The 24,492-nt window shown below is 29.2% G+C and overlaps 1 protein-coding gene across 1 annotated transcript; it reads right to left on the bottom strand.

Annotated features, from left to right (window-relative positions):
- Nucleotides 1-246: 246 nt before the first annotated feature.
- On the bottom strand, nucleotides 247-3,276 carry LOC136078886 (uncharacterized). The gene has a single exon (XM_065794703.1). It carries the CDS (start codon nucleotides 3,274-3,276, stop codon nucleotides 247-249), a length of 3,030 nt encoding a protein of 1,009 aa, XP_065650775.1.
- Nucleotides 3,277-24,492: the final 21,216 nt, after the last annotated feature.

Here is a 24,492-nt window from a genome sequence, read left to right as displayed (position 1 = left end):
CCATCTAAAAAGAGGGTCATCTTTGCCCCCAAACCGGATCCAACACAAATACGACCTGTTGCTGGTGGGTCCAGGTTGGTAGGTCCTGTAAACCTTGTAGGCTTCATATGTAAGGTCTAAAAGCAAATAAATAAAATTATATTATTAACAAATGGCATTATTATTATTATTATTATTTCATTTATTAACACCCAATGTAATTTACAAGGTAAAAAAGAAAAATAAGAAAGTTATTTCTCGTGATTTTCACTTAAGAATTTTTTCTTCCAGAATTTGTTTAAAAATTCCTCTTTGCTCTTTCGCATTCCAGCACTCTATTGCATGTTTCAAAGTTTGTTCAACTTCGGAGGGAATTTCACTTTTAGAAAGTGCTATTTTTATCTTCTTTTTATTTTGAACTAAGTTTTGAAAGTTTAGCATCCGAAAACGGCATAGGTCCTGAATATCGCCAACAAACGAATGTTTAAATAAGGGGTGTTTCAGTTGTGAAAAGATAATGTCTGAAATTGTTTTATTATTAAGAAGACGAAGAAACAAGTTTAATTTATTTTGTTGAATACTTTTTGAAATTTCCTGGTTTTTAAAGAGCGAATTTGTATAGTTCTTACTGTGTTTTGAAACAATTAAAAGCGATTTTAGTGCACTCCTTCCAATTACATCTAGCTTTTTCATCAAATCAGAATTATTTTCACATATCTCCATACCATAAGTTAAGGTAGAGACTGCCAATAATTTATATATATCAGAAATAGAACTTGGGTGGGCAAACCGGATTTCAGATTGAATAAGAGTTTGAACAACAGCTCTAAAGTTTGAAATTTTTTCATCAACATTTGTATTATTGAGTGAAGCAAAAGTTGAATGTTTAGTATCCCATGTGAATCCCAGATGTCTAAGTTTATTCTGAAGATTTATTTTATTACTAGATATCGTTATCGTATTGGTTTGTATTTGTGCTTTACCTGAAATCAAGAATTCAGTTTTTTCGGCATTTATTTTAATACAATTTAAATTACTGTAAATATTGCATGTTTTTATCAGCTTTTTGAGACCAGAGAGGGTAGAGCTTAAAAGTATGATATCATCCGCATATGCCACCACACCAGTGAAGTTACCATATATCGATGTGCCAACAATACCTTGATTTGTAATAGTTTCAAGAAGACTTTCAGTGTAAATATTATATAGGTGAGGTGAAAGAATCGATCCTTGTCTTACTCCTTGCTTTAGAAGAAAGGAGTTTGATTTACAACCTTGATATGAGACTGTTGCACTACTATTGTTATATAACGAAGAGATAGTGTTAACTATACAGAGTGGTAATTTTTTATCGAAATATAATTTATCAAATAGGATATTCCAGTTGCAGCTATCAAAAGCTTTTTCTACATCTAAAGAGCATAGGTATACAGGTGAATTGTTGCTATTGTAATGTTTAATTGTTTCGCTAATTAGAAATTCAGCATGTAGCGTTGAACAGTAAGCATTGAATCCAAATTGTAGGGGGTGAGTATCTCTAATATCCGGACATATAATAAGGATTAGATATTCTAGAACCTTTGTAAAAATTGGTATAATGCTAATACCGCGATAATTGTTCGGGCTATCTAAAGATTTTTTATACGATTTAACAAGGGGTACAATAATAGACGTCGACATTGATAATGGTGTCCATCCATAATTAATGGAATAATTAAAAAATTTGATGAGCCATTTTGTTAAAGTATCACAATTTGCGTATTTCAAATGTTCTGCTGAGATACCGAAAGAGTCAGGAGATTTTTTAAATTTTAGGTTCGAAATAGCCCTAATTATATTTTCTTCAGTTATTATAACATCATCATGTTTTGTACACGAGGGAATTCTCCGATGATTTCCATTACGATGTGTTATTTTTGAAGTATTCAGTACTTTTTCGAAGTGGTTTGCAAATTCTGAAGTAATAGATTCTTTGTCTTTTTTATTATTTATGGTAAATAATCTAGAATTTATGTCTTTGTTTAAACATCTAAAAGCATTCCAAAAGTTTTTTGGTCTAATATTTTTTAACTTTTCAATTTTAGTATACTGTGCGCAAATTTTATTATTTTGAGCCAACTTGACGGCTTTGCGAAAGCTTTTACGAGCCATTAAGTAACGATTGAAAGTTACGGAGTTTAAATCTTTTAAAAAACCAGAATCCCTCCATTTGTTGAAATGAATTGAAAGAATAGTTTTAGAACGACTTAATTCAGGTGTCCACCAAGATTTTGAATACAAACATTGCTTTTTACTTTTTAAAGTTTCCTTAAAAGCTATTTGAGCGCTGCCAGCAATTATTTTATAGATTTGAATAAGGTTGTATTCATAATTATCAGTAAAATTAAGATAGTTAAAGCAATTGGTTAAATGATCATTATATGAATTTATAAAGTTAGAATCGTTCCAAGCGTAGCTAGGAATATTAGTATCTTCTTCTATTGTGGTATTGTATTTAGTGTGCTTACCTTCAACTTCAACTGATATTGAAAGTGGTAAATGATCGCTTAAGTTATTTAAGCACTCAGGATGAACAATGCATTTTAGACTTAGGAAATTTGTATATTTTGGTATGGCGACGTTATCAATATATGACGAATTCGGTAGCGTCTGGTGCCGATATGTATAATTAGGGCCAGAACCTTTAGTTACATCTACTAGTTCTAATTGATTTGTTTTTAAGAATTCAGATAAGTGGACAGAATAACTGTTTCTTTTGGAATTCGATCTTTCAAATAAGTCATATATTTGGTGTGGAAAAGATTGGAAATCACCGGCTATAATTGTATTACCGTTACCTTCGTAACTATTAATTAAACCTTTGACGATATCTAGTTGACTTTTGTATTCTTCCAATAATGAGAGGCTGTTCCGCGATGAGGAGAGGTATATTCCAATAACTATAATATTAAGTTCATTTTTTTCGAAATTTATTGCTAAAATATGGTCATCCTCGTAAAGTACTCTAATATTTTGGAATTGATTTCTTCGTATAAAGCACGCATTTCCGCCAAATGGTCGACCTTTTACATGTTTATTAGACTGATGGAAATAAATGGAGTGTGTTTTATTAAATAAATCTCTTATTATGGAGTATTCAAGTTTAGATATCCAATGTTCACATAAAAACGTTATATCATAAAATTGTATAAGTGACTTTGTAAATTCAATGTTTGAGTTAAGTCCCTGACAGTTAAAAGTACATATATCGAAAGTTGTTGAAGGCTTGTTTTTTCCTCTTATGCTGCTTGGATCCATTTTCAATTAAAATTTTTATCCGGGCTCCCGTTGGATACCAGATTTTGTTCACTATTTTTGAAAAAGCGTTTTGTCCTAAAAGGTTTTACAATTATATTATTGTGCCATACCTCAGGGTTGAATATCTTTATTTTTTCCGAACTGTTTATTGTAACTCGAAACGATCTATTATACTCGTTTATTTTGTTTACGGCTACTAACAATGGCGTAATGTCTATTTCACTTATCATATAATTTTTAAGATCTTCTTCAGTAACTTGATTGCATATGCCTCCCACAAAGACATCAAATTTACGTACAATTTTTTCGCCTGCAATTCTTTTATGATCAGTAACTTTAGTTCCAAAGATAGGCTCGACCTTACGGTACTTTTTTCAAAAGATAAATTTTGGTGGCGTGCAACAGGCCGCACGGGTTTATTATTCTTACCAATTAAAATAAAGTTGTCATCTTTATTCCGTTCAATACTCATTTTCAGTTTTTTGTCATTTATTACGTCAGAAATTTTCTCTGAAGTTCTTGCGGTTGATTGCGTTTGAGCCACAACGTTGGCAAATGTTTTTGAAAAATGTTGTTTTTGTGTATTTTTAATTTCAATATTATTTGGATGTAAGGAATCACAATTAATCGAATTTGAAACAATAGATTTGATTGTTGGTTTGCCGCAAGATTGCTGAAAGCTATCTTTCGTAAAAATTGCGGTGACTTCAGAGTTTTTGTTTTTATTTTGCGTGTCGTAGTTAAAATGTTTATCTTTGCATTGTGCATAATAATCATATTTTACGTTTTGGGTATTTTCGTTTGATACTTTAAGGTTTTTAATAAGTTTACTTTGATGAGTTAATTTTTCTCGCGTCAGACTTAGCTCCAATTTTATTTCTTTGTTTTCTTTTAGAATCGAGTTTGTCATAGTAATTAATTCTTTAACTGACGAGATTAAAAACTTGTCACTAATATTTTCAACATTTTTGGTCGAGATTACGGCCTTAACTATATCTTTATCAAGTTGCTTTTCGCATATTGTGATCGAAAATAAATAAATATCCTCCAAACATAGTGATGTTTTATATCTTTTGCGAAGATTCTTTTCAACTGGGTTTTCGGAGTCTAACGTTATATTTATATTACAGAATTGTTCTGTGCCAAATATATCCAAGATTTCAGTAAATAGGCGTTCGCGAAGATTTCGAATCAAGCTATCTGAAACTGTTTTCAAACTTTGAACAATTAAATCCTTCGGGTGAGAGCATATTTCATCTAAGTCTTTCAGATAGTTATCTTCAAACGTATTTGAATCACATATCAAATTGGAAAATATCTCACCGACTAAACGTGGTGCCATATTCGTATTTTAAATTCAATTATGGTGACAAGATAATACCAAATTAAGTAACAAATTTATATGTAACTATTATGTAACACTTAATAAAAATTTTTTACTTGTTAAAGTTTATCTAAATATATAAAATTATTGACTAATAAATCACTGATAGGTAAACAAATTTTTAATAAGAGTAAAAATTGCAATAATGCTAGTGATTTTCCTTTTATGAGAATTCAAATGAAAACACAATACAAATCTATTAAACAGTGTATATTATTAGGAATAATAAAAATTTGATATCCATTCAGAATTTTTAATACATAAATTTACCGGCAGAAGGTTGAGCATGTGGAACTAAAGGTAGAAAAAGTTGTCATTTAAAGATATTGCAGTTGCTGAGAAATGCGCACACATATGTAAAAGTAACAGTTTTTAGACATACCAGTTGTTGCAGATGTAGAACATGAAACAAAGGTTAAAAAGTTGTAATAAGAAAAATTGCAATTGATGAAAAATGCATACACAATTAGAAGGTAAAATTTTTAAAACTTACCAATTGTAGAAGATGTACACGGTCCTAAGGTTAAAAAGTTGTAATAAAAAATTAGTAAAGCAAATGATGAAAAATGGATACACATATGAAAAAGTAATATTATTTAGACATACCACTTGATGCAGACGACAATAAAACTAAGGTAAAAAAGTTGTAATAAAAAACAAATATTGCAATTGATGAAAAATACATACACACATTAGAAAGTAAAGTATTTAAAATAAACCAATTGTAGCAGATGAGGATGTTCCTGAGGTTAAAAAGTTTTAATAGAAAATAAATACTACATTTGTTGAGAAATGCATACACATATTAAAAAGTAATAGTTTTTAAACTTACCACATGTTGCAGTTAAACTTACTACTTGTTGCAGTTAAACTTACTACTTGTTGCAGTTAAAGAACTAAGGTTAAAAGATTGTTGTAAAAAATAAATGTTGCATTTGATAAGGAATGCATAACAGGTTTTTAGAACTTACCAACTGTACCAGATGAAGATGGTTCTAAAGTTAAAAAAGGAGTAAGACACCGCTAAAAAAATCAGTTTAGCATTAAATATATTCACAGAATAAAAATTCCTGGTTTTCAAAATTACTAACTATGGCAAGTGATGAAAGGAGAGTTAAACAAAATATGAGTTAAACCTAGACACATGTTTAAACTTTTGTTACTATGATTCATAACAAAAGTTATAATATACAAACTTACCAATGGTAGACCTTGTCGATTCAACTAAAAGTAACAAAAAAATAGTACGATAAAACACCTTGTAATTGCCAAAAGTAAGTTCAAAAAATAACAACTAAAAAATTAAAATATAAAGATTATATGTATATAAACAAGAAGTTAACATTAGGAATGGGTATATACTTATGTAAACAATAAACATATATAAACTAGTATACATCAAGAAAAAGGTATAGACAATAATAATTATATCTTATATTTAAAAAAACTTTAGAAACATTAAGTTAATGCAAACATGTTATGGGAACTATACTTACGAAATCTCAAAAAATCTATCATAATAGTGCTAGGATCTAAACAAGAAGCAAATATTAGACATGTTTGTATATTCATTTAAATAATATTTAAAGGATGAAGTAGTATACAACAGGAAAATAATAAAAGAAGATGAGTGTAATTTTTATATCATTTTTAAACTAAACACTAAAAAATATGTTTGTTAAGTATAATTCAATTTAATTCGATTTGTAGACTTCTATAGAAATTAAAAGAAAAGAAGCAAATTATACAAATCATAAAATAATTTATTTTTAACAAAGTATTTGTTAATATACAAATAAGTATTATTAATACTTATTTGTGTATTAACAAATTTTTATACTTATATGATGTTTTAATGAACCTGTGAAATGATACTTTTATCTATCAATAAAATCAAATCAGTTTTAATCTAATAGTATTAGATTAAAACTGTATCATTAAAAATGTATTAATAAAAATCTATTAGTAATACATTAATCTTTTTATACTTAAGATTATCTTACCAAGATAAACAAAAAGAGTACGGTTTTTACATTTATATTTTTTTTTAAATATAGTTAGCAATAATATAATTATGAAAAAAAAATTTGCTTACTTTCTGTTAGAGAATCTATATATTTTTGTAAGTCTTTTTTTTTCAAATTTATCTGTTTTTCTGTTATCTGTTATCTAATAATAAAAATAATGCAGAAAAAAAAAATGTTTTTCTAAGAACTGGCCCCCCATCCGCCCCCCCTATTTTTATAGTTCGCTGTTACCGAAAAAAATTCATTAAAACAGAAATTAGGTACCAAAAGTGCTGCACTTAGTTATATATCTGCTCCCATTTTTTTTTGGCTGAAATTTGGCAGGTAAAAAGAAAATACATGTAGAAAGTAGAATAAATAATAAAAAAAGCGGTGAGAACATCAACAATTTTCATAGAAAATTGTCAGCAAAAAAATTCATAAAAAAGTTATGCAACCATACTTAAAAATAATATAAAAATCAAGCTTGACCTCTCTTCTTTCAAAAAATATCCTATGTTTATATGCGTTTCTAAAAAGAAATACCTCAAAAAAACGTTTGCCTTAGGCTACCTGAAAAAAGTGGTATTCAAAGAATAACACATAGTAAACTATCTGCTCCTTTTTTTTTTCTTTGAAAATTGGCATGTGCTTAGAAAATGCATGCAGTCAAATCAATAATAAAAAAAGCGGGCTCAACATTTCTTCTACTATAAATTAATGTGAGAACATATACTATATTTTCAGGACCATAACAAACCATGAAAAAGTAGTAACCATACATTAAAAGCCACATAAAAATCAAGATTAACCCTTCTTCTTTCAGAAAAATATCTAGGTTTATATATGTTTCTATAACGAAACACCACAAAAAAACGTTTGTCTGACGCTACCTAAAAAAAAGTTAAAAAAACGTGGAACAAAATTTTGGCACAAAAATCGGCTCCGTAAAACGTGATTTCCGCGTACCTACGATAACTTTCCTTTGGATATTAGAGTCAAAACGATACAGTCTTGCACCCAAAACAAAAAAAGTCACTATACATGATAAACTAGGAGAGAAATTAGGAATCAAATTAAAATATAAAATTACTGAGGCATGCAGAATCAAATGAAAATTTAAAATTAATTAATAATAAAAATATTTAAAAAAATAAAAAAAAAAGATCCTTTTGCGCTTAAAAAATAAAAATTCTTTATGATTTCAGGTTGAAATCCGTGAACCTATCTATCCACATTAAAGCGTAAGGCGCTAATCACAACTCATTTCTCTATCATGTACAAAAGCTGCGAAACATATAATGCAAATTTGTATGAATGTTAATTAACATAAAAAGTTTCACAACTTTGATCTCATACATGTTACTATCGTATTAATTAGAAATGTTTATCTATCCTTTTGATCGTGAAAACCTTAAAAATGCTTCTAAAATTTTACAAAGGAAAGCAAAATGTTCAAAGTTAAAAAGATTCACTTTTAAGGAAATTATCTTCCTTATTTTTAGTTGGAACGTTCTGACCATCTTTGTATATTAGGGACTCTTTCATTTTTTCTTCAAATTTTGTAGCCTTTGCATTCAATTGATGCATAGTCCTTTCCTTCACGGCTATATTTTCTGTTCAGGCTAATTTGAATTTTGGATGTGAGACTGTAGCCAGGAGAAATTCTGGATTATCAAAGTAATCATCAAAGCAGTTTGCAATTCCTTGTGGAAGAGCTTCTTTTAGTGGTCCCCTATATCTGATCTCTGCTTTTTGGAGCTTTGTTCGAACTGATTGGATTGTTAGAAGTACGTATGCCAAGTAGCAATTGGGTTTAAAGTTATAATAACCTTGTAGAATTATAATAGCAGTTGTTACAGGCTCAACCAACATATTTCTTTAGAAAAGCCAAACCGTTCTGCAAAAATGCTGGAAGTTTTATTGCAGACGATGTTCAGTTTTTGTTCGGCTTTAAGAATCTTCTTTGACAGCTTCGTGGTACGAAATCTTGTTACACAAGGCACATTGAACCGGAATTGAAACAGATCACATGCTAAATCTGCAGCCTTTGTACTTCTACTTGTTAAGTGTCGTATGTTGAGCTAAGAATTAAATTGGAAGCACTGTAAAAGCATGCAGTTGCCTCATGTAAATCAATATCCTCGTTGTCATTCTCTAATTCTGAGTCTCCGTTCAAGTTCAAAACTGATTTCACAAGTGCCGGATCATCGTTCTTCTCACCAACATCGACACTCTGAAAGATACGAAATGCTTTTATCATATTTGATGCATTATCCATGCACGTCTTCACAACATTTTGTTCAACAGCATAACGTGGATGCTCTTGATGTATCTCTGATGCAATTACATTAAATGAATGTTCTCCTTTAAATCGCAAACAACCTAAAGCAACATATTTTCGTTCCAAAGTGACAGGATTTGTCCAGTGGCATGTCATTCCTAGAAAACTTCAGTTATGACTGCTTCAGATATCAGCAGTAGTACAGACATAATCAATAATGCAGAGATGTTCCTTGATTGCGAGACACATCGTGTCATAATCGGACTTTATGCTTTCTGTCAACGTAACTCTAAATGGCACTGTTGCAGATGGACACTATCCAGTAACCAGCAGACATTTGACAGAGAGGTTTTATTTCTACAACTATAAAGTCGTGAATGAGTTTGTTAACTGTTTGTTGCGAAACATGTTTTACTGTTGGTTTGCCGAAATCTGTTTGACGACATTGTTTTGCTGGGTTGCTGATAGTACCTCTGCTTGAATCTTCTGTTTGCTTTCATTTCAGATCAATTTCCAATTCAGACAACTTCGATGGATGTGCAGTCTACAATTAAACAAAAGCCGTCAATAATTAATACGCATTAATTCAAGTCTCGCATCTTAGTTAAACTGCAAGTATTAAAAAAATTATTAAATTAATAACATTAAATAAAATTATGTACACAAAAAACTCACAAATTTTTAATTTTGATAGTTTTAGTTAATAAAAATTATAACTTTAACACGTGTAACTATTACTAACACGTGATGACACTGCTACTCTACCAGATCTTTTAGATGTTTTTGACATAGCTTGCATATTCCAACAACATTGTCTGTTGCTTTAAGCGTAGACAATAAAATAAATTCAAAACAGGCAAATATGGCCTTAGTATGACACTCGATGAAACTGTCTTTGCCATAATATTTATTTACTAAATATATTTAAATACTTTATATCGCTTTAGCTATCACAATGTTAATGTAAACCAAATGGTCGTTGGATCAGGATTATTAATGATGATATGAGGAATATGTTACCAGAGTTAGGATTCCAAAAATAGGGGAAAAAACAAAAGTAATGGGTATTGTAATATTACCATTACTCATTACTTTCCAAAATAAGTAATGCTTACATTTTCCATTACTTGCCACAAACCAAGTAATCATTACTTTGCGATTACTTTAAAAGACAATCATTACTGTAAATCATTACTTTCAGTAATCATTATTATACACCACTGACCACTGTTTTTTATAAGAAAACTTTCTCGGGACTCTACACAAACTTTTTTAGTTCTACTTCATTTTCAAACAATCTTAGTCTAATTAAATGTATATATATATATATATATATATATATATATATATATATATATATATATATATATATATATATATATATATATATATATATATATATATATATATATTAGTAGTAGAAAATCACTTAACAAAAATATTTTTAAGTGATTTTCTACTACTAATATAATTGCTCTGTTCTTTTAAGAACATTGAGCACTCTATTGTGTAGAATACTTTTTAAAGTTGTTTAAATATATATATATATATATATATATATATATATATATATATATATATATATATATATATATATATATATATATATATATATATATATATATATATATATATATATATATATATATATATATATATATATATATATATATATATATATATATTCTACACTATTCTACACTGTTCTACACTATTTTACTTCTTTCAACTTCTATTTGCAACTATTCTTTTGCATATAGATAAATTTTTTTAATTATAGATTGCGTTCATCAAAATCAGATACTTTTCCAATATAAGGAAGTTTAATTATGATAGTAGCATGCAAGGCCGTCCCAGAGTGCAGTGGTACCCAATGCACTTAGGGTTAGGATTAACCCTGAGTGGTGTCCCACATTAGCTAGACTAAATAGGAAAAATTTTAGTTGTCTTACCTAAAGATTTATTTAACTTTAGTATCTATATATATTACAATAAGTTTATTGATGTTTTATTTATATTAAATACCTTAGTTACCAAGACTCTGAGCATTTGTTGTTAGTTGAACTTGACACAAAGAAACTATTGAACTTTGTCAGAACTTCAAAGTCTTATTTGATAAATTTGGGATTTGCCACAAGCTTATTTACTCCTGCAAGCAGTTCAGCAAAGAAAACGTTCAAAATCTTGGTATGACATGTATTATTATTATTATTAATTACATTATTATTTTCATATATTCACAGAAAATCAAATTGAAGATTTTATGAGATAAAATCTTCAATTTGAAAATCTTCCGTGATAATTGGCCAAATGATTCAATTGCTTCACATGCTTGAATATCATGCATCTTACATTAGGAAATGGGGAGTAAGACTTGGTACATATGGAGAACTGGGTGCAGAGAGTATTCATGCTGAAATCAACAGCATGAAGAGTACCTACTGGCACATGAAAGGAACACGTAAACTCAAAAGTATAATAGATGAGCACTTCATAAATGACCACCCAACTATAAAAAAATAACAACAAAAAGCTCTTCCTAAGTAAAGAAAAATTGCAGATACTTAAAGTAATTTTATGATACATTGCAAAAGGGTTTTCAGATATTTTAAATGGGTTTTCAGAACATAAATGGCAGTCTTATAGCGTAAATATTACTTCTGTCAGTATTTTTAAACCTCTAAATAAAAAGACAACTTATCAATTTTTTAAAGCATTAAATTATAACAAAAAAAAGTAACCAAGTTATAATTTTAATTTTAAATGATTCACACACTACTATATTTTCAAAAAAAACTAAAGGTAATGAATAAAAAAATTGCAACTCTAAAATATACACCATGATGTAAGCACAGGTTAAACTTTCCCAGAAAAACAGCAAGTTTCACTTTAGTTTCACATCTTTTCTCCTCCTAAAATTATTTAAATGATAGCTTTGGTAAAACCTACCGTACCTAAAATTTTGTTTTGACATAAATTCTTAGAGATAATTTAGCATTATCCACAAATAATTAAAGTTTGAAGTGTATACAACTTTAGTAAAAAATCCCTTTTTAACCGCGATTGTTTCTTTTTATAAACGTTTGAACAAAATATGATGCATACACGTGTTAAAAGTCCATTACTAAACCACCTTGATTTAAATCAAGTTTATTTTTTCCAAAAAATTTAAAAGATTATTTTTTGTGTTACAAAGAAGCATAAAATAGTTAAATATTTTAAACCTCTCCTTTTATTGCATAGTTAAATTAATTCATACATTACCTTTCAAATGAGTTATTGCAACACTATTTCAAACGTAGGATGTCAAATAAATTGATTTCAAATGATGATATATTTAAAGTACTTTTTTTAGTTAAAATTTCACCTATACAGTTAAATACTTTTGCGGTTCATGGTGGTTCAATAATTCGAGTCCTCAAATATTTTGATCAATATGTACATTAATTATATAAGTTTGATTTATAATCCACGGATGTCCGCCTGTTATCTAATAATGATTTTCACACGTTTCATGCAGGGGGGCTAATATTTTAATTTTTTTTTGTTCCCAGGATCCGATTTTCTTTTTTTTGCAAAACATCTTCTTTTTTTTTTGACATCAAAATGAACATATAAATACTTGTAGTTTGCTCTATGTCTAGAAGTTGATTTTTAATGACGTATTATTTCGTCATTTTAGCGACGTATTTTTTTCTTTCGATAACGTACATTTATTACGTAGCAATGAGCAAATTATTACTGAAACAGCGAGAAAATTGCATGTTTACGCAATTTTTACGTTAAAATAACTAACTTTTAAATTTAAAACGAATAGATTAAAAAAACTAAGAAAAAAATTTTTCGACATAGTGTTATTTTACTTTCGACATAGTGTTATATTACTTTCTAATAGTGAAAGAATTCTGTGAATAAGACGTACCGCTAATGAGATGTCTTTTTTTTTTTGCTTTTCTTGTTTCTTTGGCGCCCATTTAAGCCTTCACGCTCTACCCAGTAAGCACAGATCGTTTTTGAAACGTTTAAAAAAAGGTAATATTTGTTTTAGTAAGTTTTTAAACGTTTCAAAAACGTCCTGTGCTTACTGGGTAGATAATTGCTTCTTTGCCACCTTTCCTCGCAACGCGACTGTAAAAATTTATAACACAAAAGAGTTTATAACAGTTTATTACACAAAAGAGTTATATTAATAAAATGAACTGAAAATAAAATTATTACTAGAAAAAACTTCCGTATTACATTTAATAAATTTAAACTAAATTAAAAAACTCTAAATTTTCGTAAAAAAACATCAACATTTGAAAACAGTCATTTTAATACAGTGGCAGGGTTGCACCAAGGGCGGGGCCGGCCGGGCCGCGGCCTGAGGCGCCAAAATGGGGAGGGCGCAAATTTTAATAAATTAAAAAAACAATCAGTTTATGAAATAAATTTTCACGGCGTTGCTGCTGTTGATAAGAAAATTAATTAAAATTCCACCTCTTGACACAAACTCTTAAATAACAAAAATATTAAAGCTCATTTACTGAACAAAAGAGCGTCCTTTAACACTAACATACCTTTGATAACATTTGAACATTATGATTCTATTATGAATCGAACCAAAAAATTATCTGGTGCTGAATTTAAGAAGAAAAGAAAACAGCGCCAAGAAAGTGACGAGAAACTACAAAACTGTTTCAAAAAGTGGTTGATAACAAACTCAGTGGAAAAACTAATTATTTCAGAGGATATTTGTATTGAAGTTAATGACAATTCAACAGATTCTATAATTGACTTAAGTTCAGATCATCATTTGGAATTAATTGAAGAGGAGATTTTCATCAGCCAAAGTTAAGAAGAATTTTGCACAACTGATTCAGAACCAACAAGGGAAAATGGAAATACCCAGCTTTCAGGCCCAGTTGAAATGGACGAGGATGAACTTCATTCAGAAATCTCAGAAATTCCAGTGGCCTCGGAAGAAAATTTTCAACACAGGGATCCAGCAACATAGCCTAAAATAACGGACAAAACAAGATGCTTTTTGATTAAGTATGGGCCAGAGCAAGACAGAAGAGAATTTTGAACACGCTGTGTAATTTTGAAAACAGAATGCGACACTTCAGCTCAAAATAATATGAAAAAATTTATTCCAATGGTGAAAAATTTTTTCGCACTTGGCTGCAGTACAGCAACAAAAAAGATTCTTTATTTTGTTTTTGCTGTTTGTTATTTTCAACAACAAAAACCAACAATTTCTCAGAAATTTACAAAGGGTTTTGTGACTGGAAAAAACTAAACCCAAGAATTCCTGACCATGAAAACAGCAATGAACACCAAAGATGCTAATCTGATTGGAAAACTCTTGAAAAAAACCTCAAGGAAGGAAAGACCATGGATTCTGATCTGCAGAGAATTATCAGTCGAGAGATGAAAAAGTGGAGAGACATCTTGAAAGTGATTGTTGATGCAATTTTGTTCTGTGCCAAGAACAATCTTTGACTTTCTTCTAATAAATCATTAAGTTGAGAAATCATTAAGATGAATGGTTGAAAGATGTAACAATTTTTCTGCACTTAGTTAATGTTTTTGAAATAAAAAAGAATTTAGATAAACTATCATTTTCACCTTCTTCAACTAAATCTATGACATATTTTACTACTAATTGTAATACATGCCTCATGCATCTTATTGGTTGAATGTTTAAACTAACTTTACAAGAATTTAAACAGTTGAGTACGTTACTGGCGTTGTCGGATACTACACTCATTATTTTATCATCTACCTTGAATTTTTCTAAAATTTTCAGTAAAGCTTTCTACCATCATAAATCTATCAATCTTATTGCTATTTTCTTTTGACAAACCACTCATGTTTCGTTTCTTTTTCGGGGTTATAACTTCTTAATCATGTTCAAGATGATATTCTAGTATACTTTTTGATGTTTCACTTGAGTACTGTTTAGATCAGTTATTACTACATTCATTGAATACCCATTTTGAAGTTTACTCATCAACTGAGTAATATTCGTATGTCGTTTTTTGAGGGCCTTATTTGATGCCAACTGAGGGTCTTTTCAAAAGGACTTTTTTTACTACCTTTTTATTAAAGTGTCATCTCATGGCTCATAAATTCAGGCATATCACTAGCGAATCTTTTTTGTAAATTTTATTTTGATAAATCATTTTTTCTGTTTAAATTAAATCATAAAATTACTTATATTAATTAATATTAGTAACAAAAATATTTAACTAATATATGCTATTTAATTTATTATTTTTCTTTTTAATTTAATACAGTATATATTGGTATCTTTTATATATTTGTTTCAGATTAAAATTACGAGCTTTTTTTTTAAGCAGACCTTAGGCAACTGCTTAGTTTACCTTATAAAAAATCCGCCATTATATCGAATACATAAAGTTAATTTATTTTTTACAATTTTTAAAATAAAAATAAAAGTAAATAGTATAAAAGATATTTAATTAAACAATAAAATTTAATAAAAAACTTTAATGGTTTGAATTTTACAATCTAATTGTCGTAAATAAATATATTAGCGCTTAAAAAATGTAGAGCTTACTAATTTACGAGTTTTTACATCAAAAAATGATTGGAGGTGTTACATGAAGGAAATCCGAATATAGCCCCGGCACAAAACATAACTTTGAAAAAAATATTGCTCCAACTATTTTTTATAAATTACATATAGTTTAATTATAAATTGAAAACTATTTCTCTTGAAAAACCTGAAAAACTCTGAAAAGCAGGTCTTTAAGTTCATGCGCTTTAGCAAATTACAACTGTAAATTATGACTTACAGCAATTCGTTAAGGCAAATGAATTAATTCTTGGAGATCTAACCTCTTCACAACTAACGCATAACAAAATTTATAAAAATTATTTTTGTGTAATAGTCATAATTAGGGAGTTTGTATAAATTTTAGGCCAACTTAAAAATTTTTTTAATAAATTGCATTTTTAAAGATATTTCATTTTCAAAATGGTTATAATCACCTCTGTAGCTTACACGGCCGGCGCAATTTGGTATCACGACAGGAGCGCCATTAAAATTGTTGCTGAATGGAAAAAAAAATGAAAGTCTTCATTTTTTAAAATTTGCTGACGGGCTAGTCTGAAAGGTTTATATTTCCTGACTGACTTATCTAAAAAAATCAAGTTTGCCAACCAAATGAACTAAAAGTTAATTGATGGGGTGTCACACACCTTCGCAACCAACCACTTCACTACTTCACGCCGGCATCTCGTTAAATTTCTCGATATTTTTTATTTTTTCATTTTTGCGGTATTTTGCGGTACAATGATCATGTATTAACAAACTTTTTTTTGAAAAATCTGATAGAATGCTAATTAAAGTTCATGGTGTTGTTTCTGTCGGAATTTTTGAAAAAAAAAATTATTTTTCTTTGGCGCCTCTTGGAAATCTGTCGAGTGCGACAAACTGTCTTTTTCTTTTCCCCCCATCCTCCACTCGACGGCCCTGAATACAAGTCGACTTTTTATTTAGCTGGAAGTATATTATTAATATATTAATAAATATATAAATATAATTAATTTATATAATATAGTTATTAATAACTATAATATATAAATTAATTATATTATATATAATATAATTAGTTTGTATATTATAGTTATTAATAAATATACTATACTAATTAATTATATTATATATTTATTAATATATTAATAATATTTTTATATATTATTAAGTTATAAAATAAATTATAAAGGGACAAGTTTGGCGAAAAGAACAGTTTAACTAATGCGGCAGATGTCGAGGGGAGCCAAAGAAAAAGAAGATATCTTAAAAAAAAAAAAGATAAATAGGTCTCTAAAAATAAAGGAAAATTTTAAGAAGTAGAGGCTTGGTTTTTCTGTCCCAGGTGGCGTAAAGGCTATCGACACCCATGCTAGCATTATTTAGACGTAAAATTTAGTCGACTAATTTAAATTAACTTAAAAGTTAGTCGACTATTTTTAGTTAGACTAAAAAATTAGTCGACTAATTTTAGTTAACTAAAATAATAGTCGACTAATTTTAGTTAACCAAAATGTTAGTCAACTAATTTTAGTTAAATACAAAGTTAGTCGGGTAATTTTAGTTAACTAAAAAGTTAGTCGACTAATTTTTGTTTACGGTTTTTAAGTTTAGTTAGTTACGAATTTTAGTTTGGTCACAACACTACATATATATATATATATATATATATATATATATATATATATATATATATATATATATATATATATATATATATATATATGTATATATATATATATATATATATATATATATAATATATATATATATATATATATATATATATATATATATATATATATATATATATATATATATATATATATATATATATACATATATATATATACACAGTACTGTGAATAAGTTTCAGCCCACTTACACTTTTTCAAAAAATCCCGGATAGTTCTTCTAATATTTTAGTTTGTAGTTCTAAATTATAAACTTATTAAGACACATGTATTTCACACAAAATATGGAACAATTACAAACTTTTTAATGTCAAACTTTATAAAATACTCTTAATATTTACTGTGTCCTTCTTTTGCCTCAATCCCAGCTAATATTCGCCTGGGAAAAGATTCATACTAGTTAGTTATAAAATCATGGGGTATGTTGTGCCATTCTCTTTGAAGTACTTCAAAACACTCTTCAGCATTTCGGGTAGCATGATCGACCTTCTTTCTGTCCAGGTAATCCCAAATATGGTCAATTATATTCAAAACTGGACTCTGGGAGGCCAGGTCATTAATTCCTGTACTCCTTCCTCTGCCATTTCATCTAAATTTTTGTCACTCAGGAACAATGTTTTGGGTCATTGTCCTGCTGCTGAATAAATATATGACCTATAATTTTTTTTTTTTTTTTGAGAGCGTTTTTGTATTTAAACTTAATAAAATTGAATATTTTGTGAAGATAATATTTACCCTTGCAGCTGTCACTTGTTTTTCCAAGCATTTTGCTTAAACAAGACAAAATATTTGATTGATTTGTTTTTGAGGACAAATCTTAAACATTTCGATGTAAAGTTGTAAGATTTTCTTGACCACGTTTCATACTTGTGAGTTGTTTAATGTTATTTATAAAATAGAATAACTCATAAAATTTACATTTAAGCAAAAAATTTCAATAATTAAAAAATTTTGTTTGAAAAAATCATCGTTTATTTTTTAAAATGCTCTTGAAGCAGTTCTGAATAAAATGATTGGAGCACCTTTGAATTAAATTTTCAATTTTCCGCACTGTTTTGCTTGGTTATTATGGCTTGAATTTTGATTGTCTATTATTAAAAATGGTTCGAAGTTATCAAAAAAGAAAGTGACAGAAGTCATAGAGGAAGAGGCGCTAATTTACATCTCTACTCCCCTATTTTTATTTTTGATTATGATAGAGAATTTTATCCTGATTAAGAATCGTTTAAAAAGATAGACCTGAAAACCTAGGGAAAGTTTTCTAATTTGATGTAAAAGTGTTAAAAAAAACAGAACGCTAGTATTTACCATCTTCTTTTAATAACACTTTGAAATTTCACAATTTAATTATGCCGCCAGGTATCTGTAGTTTAAAAGTGATTTTTTTTTTTAAAAACCTCTTTGCTTCCAACAAGGCTACAAGCAATCATTCATTAGAGTTGGAAGTTCCTGGAAGAGAAAAGTTGAATGTTGTAGAGCAAGATAACGATTGAAAGACGTCTTAAAAGATTGCAAATTATATGAATCAGGAAAGCAAGATGAAGGAAGCAAATTCCAAAGAACTGAGGTTCGAGGAAAAAAACTAGACAAATAAGAGTTTTTGGAGCACTTAGGAACAGTTACAGAAAAAAGATGAGACTTTATTGAATGACGAGTAACACAAGAATGAATTTTAGTAGATGGCACAAGAGACGCTAGCTCTTTAGAGAAGTGCCCATAGTAGTATTTGTAGAAAAGAGATAGAGAAGCAACATTACGACAGTGTGATAATGGTTGGAGGTTGGCTACAACCTTTTGAACCTTGAGGAACCCCTGAAGTTACAGAATAAAAAGAAGAATGCTGTCCATCGAGGACAATTTTTATAATACAATTGGAAAGGAAGGATTTATAAATCTTAAAGATGTTACCAAATACACCGTAATAAGAAAGCTTCTGGAGAAGACCAGCATGCCAAACTTTATCAAAAGATTCAGAAATGTCAAGAGCGATGACATTAATCTCTCCACCTTTATCTAGTGCACGATAAAACCTATCCGTTATTACTGTTAGCAAATCAGCTGTAGAACGAGAAGATCAAAATCCATATTGATGATCAGAAAGTCAATTATTAGATTCGAATTGAGGGATTAAGTTTTTGTTAATTAAAGATTAAAAACCTTGCGTATTCTGCAAGACTATAACAGGTATGTTGTCCCGACCACAAGCTGTAAAAGGGTCTAAGCAGGAAATCACTTTAGATACAGAAGCTGGAGTGATAAGAATGTTAAGCAATGAATCAACATGTTTGACGGCTAAATCAGGTAGAACGCAACTAGTGGAATCAAGAGATAATATTGATGAAAGGTTCTTAGCAAACAATTCAGCTTTGTTTAAACCAAAGTCTAAACCAAACAAGCGAGGTGGAATTACAGGTTTGCAATTATTATTGATACAGTTAAAGATTCTCCAGAAGTCACGAGAGTCTAATTTTTGTGTTGAAATAAGAGGTTTCATGATCTGAGAATAGCGGGCATTAGCGTTAGGCAAAAGACGTCTGTTTTCTGCAGAATTGTTTTGCAATTAGATATGGAATTAACGATTCGATCGGCAGTTGCAGCAACACAATATGAGGAAAACCACGGAAAAGGCTGACGCTTTCACCCATAGGTGCTTTGATCAAACCGTGATCAAAGCACCTATGGGTGAGTGTGGAGAAACTGAGCACTGACTAGGATCAGAAACAAGACATAAGTCGAGTAGAGAAGGTAAATATTTGAAATTAAAATACTCATGAAAATTCCGAAAGTATTCATGAAAATTCCAATGCAAAAAATTTGCAAAATACAAAATAATCGTAAAAGACTCTCTCTATAAGAAATGTTTCTGTGTTAACTGTGTTCGCAGTTTTAAAAACAACAATAATGAGTGCATCCGGTGACGCAGGGAGTTTGGTTTACTTGCTATTAATATGATCTGTCTTCGATGTGACATCCAGTGCAACCAACAAAATAGTCATAATGTCGGTGGAAAGATTAGGAGATGCATGCAAAAACAATACAAAAAGAAAATAATTATTAGTGTCGGAAGTTTTTTGAAAGATCTCGTCTGAAACTTTGTTAAAAAATAGGTATTATCTATATTTGGACTCGTAGCGCTGGAAAAAGTTGTGGCCTTTCAGTAGATAACATTCAAAAGGATTTAGAAATTGGTAGCAATAAAACTGTAGTTGATTGGAATCAATTTTGTAGAGTCATTGCCATTACGTATTTCCTTAACAACCGTGTGTAATTAAGAGGACCAGGTTCAATAATGGAAATAGATGAATCACTTTTTTCAAGAAGGAAATACAACTGAGGTAGAACTGTAGAAGATCAACCAATTTTTGGTGCGTAGATATAACGACTAAAGAAAGGTTGCTTATTTCTGTAGCGCACCACGATACAGCAACCTTATTACCCATCATTATGCAATGGATTTGTCCTGGAACTGAAATATGGAGCGATAAGTAGGCAGCATACCGAGGTTTAGCAACCTAAGGTTTTCAGTAAATCATTCTTTACATTTTGTTGATCCCGCAACAAATGTTACAACAAACAGGGTTGAGGCAATGTGGCAAAGAAGCAAAGCCAAATTTAAAGCTTTGTTTGGGCCCACAAACCGAGAAATGTTTCCCGATAAGTTATTCCAATCAATACGGGTTATAAACTTTTCATTCTATTACCGGTTGAATAAAAAAATTCTATTACCGGTTCTATTACCATTCTATTACCGGTTGAATAAAAAAATTCTATCCAATCAATACGGGTTTTAAACTTTTCATTCTATTACCGGTTGAATAAAAAAAATGCAATTGATTTTGCGCAGCGTTTTTGAAGTAAATGCTCAGCTTAACTACGTGATACCTTAACCCTAACCCTTACCCTAACCTTAACCCTTCCGTGAATAAAAATTTGATCAAAATTGCTATAAAATTTACTCACGTAAGGCTGAGAAATTACTGTGTAAAAGCGATTGCTTTTTTTTATTCACCCGGTCTGTTGCAAGCTTTTTTTTCAATTAATAAGAAATTAAAACTTCTTATTTCACTGTTACTGTTTCTTTTAATTTGATTATTTATTTCCTCAGTAAAAAAAGAATGCCCTATTATATATAATATATATGATCAGGGAAAAAAAAAAGATAATGTTTTTCTTACCACTACATACTAACCCAAAACCCAACTCTAAACTTTGACATGCTTTCATTAGCAAGTGTATCTTACAAAAGTATAAATACTTTACACCATTTAAAAATTATTTATGGTAAGCCATCCAGTACTCGATGGCTCCTTCAGTCGTCGACGTTTTGTCACTGAGAAATATGCCAAACTAACACTAACTGAAGTAACTTGTCAAAATACTCTCTAAAATGATAGCCTATCTTTCCTTTATATGCGAAGGAAGTTTGGCTATCGTAAACATAAAAATAAACACATATGATAGCTTTGAACGAGAAAACCAGTATTTTACGTGATTTGTGCCAGTGATTTATGTTTGAAACTAACACTAATTTTTTAAAATTAATGCCACCGCATTCTAATCATCGAAAAGAAAAATATTTTAATTTTCTAGATTTTTTAAAAACATTAAAAAAACATTAAAAAAATTAAAAAATTAAAAAACATTACCATTCTTGATTGTTTTGAAAGCTACAAGTGATTGTTTCGAAAGCTATTCACTTAGAACTTATTTTTTAAATATTTAATTATATATTATTTGTAAATTTCTATTTACACAAACATTAGCGATTGGCGGTAAATCCAATTAGGTGTAATCGAAGACGTGAAGAGATGAATTTGGCATTTTTAATGTCCAGATAGTTATTTAATTCTACAATCAATTTTCAATGACAGCTGTTTATTTGATACATCATGAGATTATGAAAGCTATTTACCATAGAATAATGAATATTTTTCAGTAAAAGAAAATCCATTTCAAGAGCTGCCAAATTTACCAAAATTTTTGCAGGATAAAATTAGTGACAAAACCCCAATTTGCCTAGAAATCTTGATTTATCTATATGAAAAATGACAAGGCAAATTCATCTTATATTAAAGATGACAAGCAAATAAAAGCTCTAAAAATGTTTATAATCGAACATCAATCCAGCGAGTCTGGCTACAAAAACCATGAGCTTTTATGTGAATACTTAGCCAATGTTTTGATAAATGTCTCATTGTAAGCAAAACACAGAGAACAGTTGTTTTTCTGGTCAGACCAACATAAATCAAAATGAATTATCATCTTGTGAAAAAGCCAACAGATCTCCGAATACAGACTTATATTTTTTCATCCAAATACTACTAATTTTCTCCAACCTGTCGATATTTGGATGTTGCCCAATTAAAAAAACAAGGGACTTTTTTATTAAAAAATTTAGAGCAAAATACAACAAAAATTACGTTGCTGTAGCAGCATCTTCTTCAGTTTTTTTCTCGTTTATAGTTTTTAAAAATCAAACACGGAAAAATCATTAAGAAAACTTAGCCTCTTTCTCTTTAACCCAGAAGCCTACAGAAATTTAATAAAAGAGGTGGAGCATTCAAGCAAGGCGTTATTGTGTGAAGGTATTTTGAAAAGGCGAAGCGAAGCACGCATGTTGATCTCATTCATAAGCGTAATGCTAGGGCTCAAACCTTCCCTGATAAATATTGCACTAATCTTATTGAATCATTGCTTTTTAGTATATAAAACATTAGCAATAAAAATATTTTCTTTGGAGCTTCATTTGGATGCAATATCTCTGTCATTTAGTGTTTTCTTTTAAAACAATTTTGTTTTTCCATTAGAGAAAAATTGTTTAATTAGAAAGAAAAAATGCAAGCAATTTCAAAGAGTTCTGTAAAGGGAAGAAGCAATGTTAAAGCCATGTTGAAGCCATGTTGAAGCCATGTTGAAGCCATGTTGAAGCCATGTTGAAGCCATGTTGAGGAAAGAATTCATGTAGAGTGTAATACTTCTTTTAAATTTTATTGAAAAAATTAAAGACAAAATTAAGTTGCATGTGCTCTGTATATGCAAGTCCTGGCACTCTAATTTAATATTGTTTTCTTTCAATTTAAAATTTCTTTACTTAAGGCAAGATTGGGACACCTTTTTACCTCTTCCTGTCTTAATTCCATCATCATCGCTTTATAAACGAACAGCTATTAGTAAAACCTTCCTGCATCATAAACAGTTTACCTCAGCAAAAAAGAGTTTTTAGCCCTCTATTTAATAAACTATTTCATAACTTAGGACCTCTGATGGTGATAGACAATTTGGTAGCTAATTTTGCATTTTAGGTCGCTCATAACTGCAATTTAAAAATTAATATCATTGAAAAACTAATTTTATTTAAGCGTAATAAATATTATAGTTTATTATGATATTTACACATAAAAATAGAAGTTTGATAAACATTTTACTAAAACAAATTGTGATCAAAATGTGATGATTTTTAAATAGTTCTTTAGAATTTATAAATCGATCTGCAATTAAAGTTATTTTTACACAGTGTTTTTGTCAACTTTTAAATTTTTTCGTTTACTATTTAAATTAAAAAGTTGATATCTCCGTTTAAGTAAAATAAATTTGTGTCATCTGCTAACAAAACTAAGTTTTAACTTTTAAAAAACTTCTGAAAATCATTCATATGAAATCAAATTGGACCCATTATTGATTCTTTGGGAACATTGCAAGTTGTAGTCATATATTCAGACTTAACTTATGATAAGTGTTATTTAATATTTTGTAGATAACTTTTGAACCAGTCTAAATTTGTGTTTTTAATACCATAACTTTTAAGTTTTTTTGATCAGATATTATTTTCTGCTCTATCAAAACTTTTGCTAAGATCTATAAAAGATCCGAAAGGCAAACTTAGTTTTGACGAATGCTTTTAATATGTTGAGAACAATATTAATAATGGTCAGTTAAACTACCTGGCTTAAATCTAAATTGTTAATTTAACAGTATATTTTTTTTGCTCTGAAAAGTAAAAATCTGATCATACATAAATTGCTCTAAAATTTTAGAGAAAATGGGATATTTGAAAGTTGTCTGTAGATTTTAAAATTAGAAATTGTTAACCTTAATAAAAATAAGAGTTCTATTGGGCACAAGTATGTTTGTGTTTTGGTGTGCTTCAGACGCGACTTTAGCTTACCCATGAGTTACTATATATATGTTTGTGCTATGCTCGGACCTCTGCCGCATTTTAATTTCTTTTTTGTCAAACAATATTAATTACAATAAAACTGTTCACCTATATAATAAGTTACTGGAAAAGTCTCGAGTCTCGTTTA

Source organism: Hydra vulgaris, chromosome 03 (genome assembly GCF_038396675.1).
Source record: "Hydra vulgaris chromosome 03, alternate assembly HydraT2T_AEP".
NCBI classification, from domain to species: Eukaryota; Metazoa; Cnidaria; class Hydrozoa; order Anthoathecata; family Hydridae; genus Hydra; species Hydra vulgaris.
This window is presented reverse-complemented; position numbering and strand designations above follow the sequence as displayed.

Bases quoted from the DNA above. Each gene is read 5' to 3' on its own strand.
- LOC136078886 (XM_065794703.1), bottom strand. From the start codon at position 3,276: ATGGATCCAAGCAGCATAAGAGGAAAAAACAAGCCTTCAACAACTTTC.